At 47.9% G+C, this 9628-nt stretch overlaps 1 protein-coding gene across 1 annotated transcript in view; it reads right to left on the reverse strand.

The window, feature by feature from the left end:
• The window catches only part of Nca (neurocalcin homolog), a 153419-nt gene that overhangs the window by 18702 nt on the left and 125089 nt on the right, over nucleotides 1-9628 (reverse strand). The window contains exon 3 of the mRNA XM_075668971.1: nucleotides 6744-7280. Coding sequence (XP_075525086.1) covers nucleotides 6744-7121 — 378 coding nt within the window. The 5' untranslated portion in view covers nucleotides 7122-7280. The remainder of the gene's footprint in view (nucleotides 1-6743; nucleotides 7281-9628) is intronic.

Consider the following 9628-nt stretch of genomic DNA (forward strand, 5'->3'; position numbering starts at 1 on the left):
CTTAAGTGGAATCTCATTTCCTGACATGATAATAGTGTGTGCAATAGAGTGTTTTACTAGTGCAGCTGCTAAAAAATGTTAGTAGCTTTCCTGCATTTTTTAAAAATTCTTTTGCTCTGTTCACAAGGCATAGAGGATTGTTTTGCACTACTCTTGTGGTGTTTTGTGATTGTGTGACTGACTGTTGCCTCTGGACTTCCGTGGGGCGCCTTTAAACCCCCTCCCAATATTTGCAAGTAAAAGGCTGACAGTACTTGTCAAACTAAAAGAACAATCTGCTATGGAGAGAAACAGAAGTGAAAGCTAGCCTTAGGAGACATTGTGAGTGCCAGCAGGCCTAATATTACAATTTATGAAGACTCTATGCCGTGGAACGCTAGCTCTACCAGAAGATTGACAGATGTCTAACATGTTGGAGCACATTGAGAATATGCCTCTGTGCCACATCTTTGAAGCCTGCCACAGGCTACATGCCTTTGGTAACATGTGAAAATAGCTCTTCAAAAGTATGTTGCCGGTCCTAAAAAATGTCGAGAAAAAAAGGCTTCAATTGAGTTGAACCTTGATTTAACAGACATGAATACACCTAATCACCAGTTATAATGAAGAACATCCAAAATGTTTTCGAGTAATATTGTCGTGCAAAAAATATATGCTTATAATGAATACCGTTATAACAAAGGCATTTTGGTGACGAACGCAACTACAGTTAACAAGGTGCACCTGTGCTATGAACAAGTGCACCAGGAATTTTGCGTTTCCTTATTTCCCTTTCATTCTTTTTCAGGTGCACAATAGACAAAAATGTTACTGCAAAAGTAATTCAGGCTTAGACCAGAAAGGGTAAAAAAATATGCTAAAGTAAGAGGCTGAGAAAGAGTGACAAATGTATGCTGAATAAAATCTCTCGACTAGTGTTCTGCACCTAGGGTTAAATTGGTTATGGATAAAGATGCAACTAAAGGCAGTGCATTTCCCCCTTAATGATTAGAAGTGCCTTAAAAAGAGCAGAGAGAGGCAGGTCCACCACAGGCTGGTGTAGCCAAGGCAACCTATGACAATGTACAGAAGGCAGTAGATAGCCCTTCTACATAAGTCTTGCTGTATGCATTACATTACCAGAACGCTGCCGACATGCACAACAGTAGCAACATTGCTAAAGACACCTTGTGGTGATTTGTTCAACCCCAAAGCACCAGAAGATGCTTCTTTCATGCAATTCTCGGTGAGGGGAATATATATATATATATTATTACGATATTATCGGTAGATACCCGAGAGACGAGCCGCCGCAAGAACAACGACGAAGTGGGTCTGTGCCCTTGGCGCGAGAAAATATTGGCCTGGCGCTATGGCTCCAGTCCAGTGTAAATAGCTTGTAAATAGCCTCTTCCGTCTGTGTCTTTCTACACATAACATTCTGGTTATGTGTAGAAATCGACGCCATCGACGCCATTATAAATGAATTCCGTCGCCTTGAACAGGCTAAGAGCCGCCGTATCTCACACCACATTGCGCGGCTACCCAACACTGCTGCTACGTCGACATGTGAGGGTCGACCGCGTCAGACCACCACCTGTGACGAAGTCATCCGTATTGTTCGCCGCGAACTTGAGGCCGCCTGTTCGCCAGCCTTCTCCACGACGCCTCCCGATCTGCCAGCAATCACCATTGCGATGATTCAGGCCGTCGTCAGATAGGAATTTGAAAACATGGGTCTGAACACCATGTGTTCCACGTCTCGAACCACCGTTTCCCAGTTATCTAGCAGCCCTCCTCGTCTCCGGCAGTCCTTTTCTGCCCCATCTCGCCGCAACCCGTCGGAATGGCGTACCCCTAATGACAGGCCGATCTGCTTCCATTGCTGTCGCATTGGCCACGTCGCCCGTCACTGCCGCAACCGATGGCCACCCCCTTCTCGGACTTACACCGCCACTTATTCCCCACTTTTGGACCTTCTGTTCCCTATGCCACCTGCCATAAACCCACTGTTGCCGATGCCCCTGCTCCGAACCTTCGCTACAGCCGCTCGCCCTCACCTCGACGCCATCAGTCTCGTTCGCCCCAACCCCGCCGTTTCTCTTCACCGCCTATCGCCTCCCGGACCCAGCCGGAAAACTAGGCACTGCAGCTTCTGGAGGTGAAGCTGCGTTGTCGACCCTGCCCTCAAATCCTCTGCTCACGTTACCAACGAACCAAAACCTTCTTGACGTTGACGGCTATCCTGTCACTGCACTCATCGATACAGGCGCACATCTTTCTATTATGAGTGCTGCCTTCCGACGACGACTCAAAAAGCTCCTCACCCCAGCGTCGGCACGCGTCGTCCGCGTTGCGGATGGCGGTACTGTGCCTATCATCAGCATGTGTACGGCACGAGTCAGCATTGCCGGCCACCACACCCCTGTCCTCTTCACCGTGATTGCCCATTGCCCCCACGACCTAATTCTCGGCCTCGACTTTCTCTCCGCGCTTTCTGCCCTTAGTGACTGCTCTGCCAGTACCCTTCGCCTTGAGTTGCAGATTCTCGCAGAACCTTCTGACGCACCCCAGTGCCGCTTATGCCCCACCGGCTTTCTTCGCCTGCCGCCAAAATCAATAGCCTTTATTGAACTGTCGTCTTCCCCACCAGTTCCTGATGGCGAGTACCTCGTCACTCCTCTGCCCGACATTCCATTACATTATGATGTTACCGTGCCACACACTATACTTACTATTACTGCAAACCGCACTCGCACACCTATCTTTAACTTTGGATTGGCAAAGCAAATTCTACCGCAAGGTATTTGCCTTGCCAACGCTGATTGTCTCGGAGACCATCATGTAGCAGCGTTATCAACCGATGGTTCTTGAGAGCTTCGCAGGCCTCTCGCGCCAGCCTCGGGCGCCGATCCCAACATAAAAAAAATGGTTGCGACGGACCTGCCCTCTGCGCAGGCTGAAGACCTTTGCCAAGTATTATCGTCCTACAGAGACATTTTCAACTTCGACAATCGCCCTTTAGGCCGGACGCTCGCGGTCAAGCATTGGATTCTTACTGGCGACGCTACGCCTATTCACCGACGACCATATCGAGTTTCTGCGTCGGAACGCCGAGTAATTCAAGGTGAAGTGAACAAAATGCTAGAGAAAAACATCACTGAGCCTTCTTCAAGTCCCTGGGCGTCACCTGTGGTGTTGGTTAAGAAGAAGGATGGCACATGGCGCTTCTGCGTAGACTACCATCATCTGAACAACATTACTAAGAAGGATGTCTACCCGCTCCCACGTATAGACGATGCGCTTGACTGCCTCCACGGTTCCAGCTATTTCTCTTCTATTGATCTGCATTCTGGATACTGGCAGATTGCTGTTGACGATATGGACAGAGAAAAAAACCGCGTTCATCACACCTGATGGCCTATACCAATTTAAAGTAATGCCGTTTGGATTATGCAACGCCCCTGCCACCTTTGAGCGTATGATGGACTCCTTGCTCCAAGGTTTCAAATGGTCCACATGCCTCTGCTACCTCGACAACGTCATCGTCTTCTCGCCAACGTTCGACACTCACCTTGAGCGTCTAACAACTATACTTGATGTATTTCGCAAGGCGAAGCTGCAACTTAACTCGTCCAAATGTCGTTTTGGCCACTGTCAACTTACTTTTCTAGGCCATCTCGTTGACGCTTCCGGAGTACGGCCTGATCCCGACAAAACTCGCGCTGTGCAAGATTTTCCTGTTCCGAAGACAGCCGCAGACGTCCGAAGTTTTGTAGGACTATGGTCGTACTTTCCTCGTTTTGTTCCAGATTTTGCGACAATTGCTAGAACCCTCACTAATCTTCTGAAGAAAGCGTACAATTCTCTTGGCGCACATCAGAAGCCGTCGCCTTCTCTCGTCTCGTCACTCTTCTAACCTCCACCACCCATTCTCGCCCACTTCGACCCTGATGCCCCTACAGAACTGCGTACAGATGCCAGCGATCATGGCGTAGGTGCCAGCTTAGCCCAGCGTCAGCGTGGCCAGGATCGCGTTATTGCTTATGCGAGCCGCCTCCTAGCACCATCGGAGCGCAGCTATTCCATTACGGAACGAGAGTGCCTTGCTGTTGTCTGGGCGGTTGCGAAGTTCCGTCCTTACCTTTACGGTCGGCCTTTTTCCGTAGTCACTGACCATCACATTCTCTGCTGGCTCTCATCGCTAAAAGATCCTACAGGCCGGCTTGGTCGATGGGCTTTGAGGCTACAAGAATTTTCATATTCCGTGGTCTACAAGTCTGGCCGCCTGCACCAAGACGCTGAGAGCTTGTCGCGTTACCCTGTTGACGATCCTGACTCCTCCGATATTACCAGTGCTCCTTGCGTATTCTCTGTATCACAGCTGCTTCATTTTGCCGACGAGCAATGTCGTGACGCCTACATCAGAGCACTCATCGACCGTTTTGAACACTCTCCGGCCGATGCCACTCTATGCCTCTTCGTCCTCCACGACGGTACTCTGTACCGTCATAACCTTCATCCGGACAGCTCTGAGTTCCTATTTGTCATACCTAAACACCTCCGCTCAACCGCTCTAGAAGAGCCTCATGACGCACTAATGGCAGGACACCTCGGCGTATCTCGAACCTATGACCGTGTATGTCACCGCTTTTTCTGGCCGGGCCTTGCCCATTCCGTACGACGTTACGTCGCCGCTTGTGAACTTTGTCAATGACGCAAGAAGCCTTCCCAGCTCCCCTCTGGTTACCTGCAGCCGCTCGACATCCCTGCCGAGCCCTTCCATCGCGTTGGCTTAGACCTTCTCAGCCCATTTCTGGAATCTACATCAGGAAACAAGTCGGTTGCAGTCGCGGCTGACTACGTGACCCACTACGCCATAACCCGCGCTCTACCGACCAGTTGCGCAACTGACGTTGCGGACTTCCTTCTACATGATATCATTTTGATGCATGGTGCTCCGCGTCAATTGCTAACAGACCGTGGCCATACGTTTATGACGAAAGTCACTGACGACATCATGCGGGCCTGCTCCATTCAGCATAAATTTACTACCTCCTACCACCCTCAAACGAACGGCCTCACTGAGCGTTTGAACCGCACTCTTACAGACATGCTACCCAAATACATTTCAGACGACCACCGTGACTGGGATCTGGCTCTACTCTACATTACATTTGCATAACACTCTTCCAGTCTCGAAACTGCCGGCTTTTACCCGTTTTACCTCTTGTACGGCCGCGAATCGACGCTACTACTAGACACCATGCTTCCGTGCACCACAGCTTCAACTAGCGCTTATGCCCATGATGCAATCGCCCGTGCTGACCATGCTCGTCAACTTGCGCACGTTCGTCTACAAGTCTCTCAAGACAAACAGAAGCGATGCTACGACCACCGTCACCGTGACGTCCATTTTACGCCCGGCACCCTCGTGTTGCTTTGGTCACCATCGCATAAAGTTGGCCTTTGTGAGAAACTGCTTTCCTGTTATACCGGCCCATATCGCGTGCTCCGCCAAGTGACCGATGTCACCTATGAAATTGTTCTAACCACGCCCACTACGTCTTCTGCTGTGACAACCAGAGACATTGTCCACGTCACCCGACTCAAGCCCTACAACTCTGCACATGCCTTGGATATTTAACAGCACCGTGACGGCGCTGTTAAATAAAACCCTGTTTGCACCAGGGTTTGCAAGAAAACCCTGGTGCAAAGCCTGATGATCATCGGTCCACTGGTCGAAACTGTTGAAATTAAATACGTGCTCTGTTTACGTTGTAGCATTGCTGAAGTTCTATATATATATATATATATATATATATATATGATTATATATTAAAGATTATGCTGTCACTGGCATGGTTACGCTGAGCTGAAGGCAGCCAGTCATTGCAATCACAGTTTTGTATGCTTTGGCTCAGCTCAACGTCACAAGATGGCACCACTAGCGCTGTTGTTCATGCATGAATTGTGTACATGTACAGACAAGCTAAAAGTTTCCATAAGCTTTTGCGGTGTTCTACAGGGTGTCAGCACCCTATATTCAGAGGCAACGTAAGCGTCAAGTGGTAAATACTACACAGCAGTGCTACTCAAAAAGGATTTGTATAAATGTGCTAACCAATCATGTTAAATTATTGTAATGTCAGGGCATAGGCAAACTTCTTTCAATATTGGTGTCCCTTGGAAGCTATATCTTGGAGTGCAGAGAAGGCATAGAAAGAATATGCAGTGCAATTTTGTGGGTGGTGCTTGTACTGAATTCTTAGGTGGTCACTGAGTAAAGCAGGTACGAAGAGTTGCTTCCCCGACTTCACACAATAACGGACATAGAAAAATGCATTTTTTTTCAGGAACGCAACATACTACAGTTGCCCATAGAACAATTCCCCACACTTGAACGAAGCTAGTGGCTTTAAAAGTTTCAGACTGACATATACGCTTCCCGTAAATGCGGAACTGCACTGTCTTCGGACCTGAGGCACTGCTACAACAGCCTGTACTGGCAGTACGGCAGCGCAAACAGGGTTACTGTATTCATGCAAAGAGCAAGAAGAAAACCCATGTAAAACCCATGCAGGTTGCAACCCAGGTTTTAATGATTTTGGTGGAACCCAGGTTTCAAACTGCACGGGAAACATGCACAGGTCGGGTTAGAAACCCGCACAGCTTTCTCTCACAGTCCTGCACTGCATTCAGCTAAATGCTGCTGCCACCACAATCAATGGACCACGAAACAGTCCCAGCAGGGCCCCACTGACCGTGACTATCTCGAGCATCTCCTGGCGCGAGATGTAGCCGTTGCCGTCCAAGTCGTACATGCTGAAGGCCCACTTGAGCTTCTGCTCGAGGCGGCCGCGCGACGTCACGCTCAGCGCGCACAGGAACTCGCGGAAGTCGATGGTGCCGTCCCCGTTGGCGTCAAAGGTGCGGAACACATGCTCGGCGAACTTGGACGCGTCCCCATAGGGGAAGAAGTTGCCGTAGATCTTCTTGAACTCCTCGATGGAGAGGTGCCCGCTGGGGCAGTCCTTGAGGAAGCCCTTGTACCACTCCTGGATCTCGGCGTCCGAGAACTCGGTGTTCTGCCGGAGGTCCTCCAGGACCTCGGGCTTCAGCTTGCTGTTCTGCTTGCCCATGGCTCTGGTCCGCTGCTACTGCTGATTCCGCCGCCGGCGGTGCGGCACCCGTCGATGTGGCCGAGGCGGTCGGCCGGGCTAGCAGGACACGCAATCCCTTCTTCCGAAGACAGTGGGGGGGCAGGGTGTTACTGGGTGGTCAGAGTCTGGACGCTGCCACTGCATTTAGAGAAAGGCGGAAGAAAAGGATGAGGTTGATTCGCCTACAGGTATTCCCTTCCGGTGGTATTTAATTCAGTCCATTCAGAATGTAGTTTCACCACGTTCCTTTCATCTTTAGAATAATGAAAAGCATATAGCTTCAAAATTAGGCATTTTTTATTCTTCCAGAGTTTATAGAGCGTGCACACCATGTGAGAAGTCCCAACAGGAATGTCGGATGTAAGAACATCAATACTTTCATGTTGATATCACACCTAACCACAGGTCCCCAATCAAGCAGAACATCTACATTAAATATTGGCACAACGGGGCAAGAAAACAACAAGGATAGAGGTAGGACAAGGTTGTGTCTTGTCCATACCTTTGTTGTGCTCAACTGTGTAGCACTCACATATAAAACAAGCAGAACTCTATAATTCCCGTTGTCATTTATCTCAACAGCAAAACTACTACTATAGTTATCTCTACTACTATGGGCGTGTACCAACCTGCTCAGTGCTCAATCCTTATACTCGAGTTAATTTTTTCACACTGCTCTGCCATGAACAATACACACCAAGTCGCTCGACTTTCTGTACTTTAACGACAAACGTGATATTTCCAGAAGTACTAACGGATGTATGCAGTCGCAGGTGACTAATTCCAGTATTAATTTGTGCGTGAGGGAAATATTTCAGAGAGTCTTGCATGTGCAAAGTACTATGCAATCACGTGTAGGCAACTTGTACCCGAAAGGAGGTAGGGCCGAGATACGAAACCTCAAATCCAGGCCACTGCATCCACCACCTTTGATGTCGGTCTACCTCAAAGTCAGCACCCCGGTGATGTCACTGACTGTCACTCTACTAGATAAAGCTACTTTGACATAATGCTACATTTCCCCTATCACATGTAATGCACATATCCATTCTCCCGTAGCACTAGCTCGAATAACCAGCCATTTCAGCTCCTCAGAACTTAAGTGCAGTTTGACAGTTCATCATCATCATCAACAACCTTTTTTTAAGTCCACTGCAGGATGAAGGCCTCTCCCTACGATCCAATTACCCCTGTGCTGTGCACACCAACTCCAACTGCACCTGGGAATTTCTTAATTTCATCACGCCACCTAGTCTTGTCATCCTCGACGGAGTTTCCCTTATCTTGGCACCTATTCTGTAACCCTAACTGCCCACTGGTTATCTAACCTACACATTACATGACCTGCCAAGCTCCATTTCTTTCACTCAACGCCAATTAGAATATCGGCTATGCCCATTTGCTCTCTGATCCACACTGCTCTCTTCCTGTCACTTAACGTTACGCCTATCATTCTTCATTCCATCACTCTTTGTGCAGTCCTTAACTTGTTTTTGAGCTTCTTTGTCAGCCTCCAAGCTTCTGCCCCACATGTTAACACCGGTAGAATGCATTTATTGCGCACCTTTCTTTTTAGTGATGATGGCAAGCTTCCAGTAACGACCTGAGTATGTCTGCCATATGCACTCCAACCCAATTTTATTCTGCAAATTTCCTTCTCATGATCAGGGTCTCCTGTGAGTAGTTGACCTAGGTAAACGTATCCTTTCGCATACTCTAGAGGCTGACTGGCGATCCTGAAGTCTTACTGCCTTGCCAGGCTAGCGATCATTATCTTTGGTTAATTATATGTAGCTATGTAATACAGTCGAGCCTCGATATAGCACAGATAAAATGAATTCTTGGGCATAATGAAGCAAACCTAACATATTTCACACCAATATCAGCATGCAATAAATTTATGCCTATGAACCAACATCATATGTAATGAAGATAGTCTGAAGTTTTATGCATACTTATCAGAATTTATTATTATAAGTTGGACCACATCAGAATCACCAACATCAGAAATAATGTAGTCTCATGTCAGATGCAACATTACAAGGAGGTTCAACTTATTTGATGAGCGGCTGCTTTGCTCTGTTTCACCCACTGAAGCCACTCTTTGGTGTAGTGGATCTTCATATTGATACACTCTCAAGAACCTGCTGCCCACTATATCTACTCCACCCTTCATAATACAACAGATACTGAAAGTGGATTTGTGCAATACAAAAACAAGCACAAACACAAATACAGTAAACACCATGACATAGTACCACAAAAGCACAACTCTGGTAGCTTGGAATGATAAATGGTGGTACAAGGAATAAACCTGACTAGAGCACTGCACCACATATTTGTGGAAGTGAGACCACTCACCTCAATGCTATGTGCCAGCAGCCGAAGAAATGTCACCATGAAAATACGAAATTTTTGTGTCCAAACAAACATTAATTTCATGCCACCTCATAACAAGCAACCCATTTTGGACAATTTTGGAAAGA

Source organism: Dermacentor variabilis, chromosome 9 (genome assembly GCF_050947875.1).
Source record: "Dermacentor variabilis isolate Ectoservices chromosome 9, ASM5094787v1, whole genome shotgun sequence".
NCBI lineage: Eukaryota > Metazoa > Arthropoda > Arachnida > Ixodida > Ixodidae > Dermacentor > Dermacentor variabilis.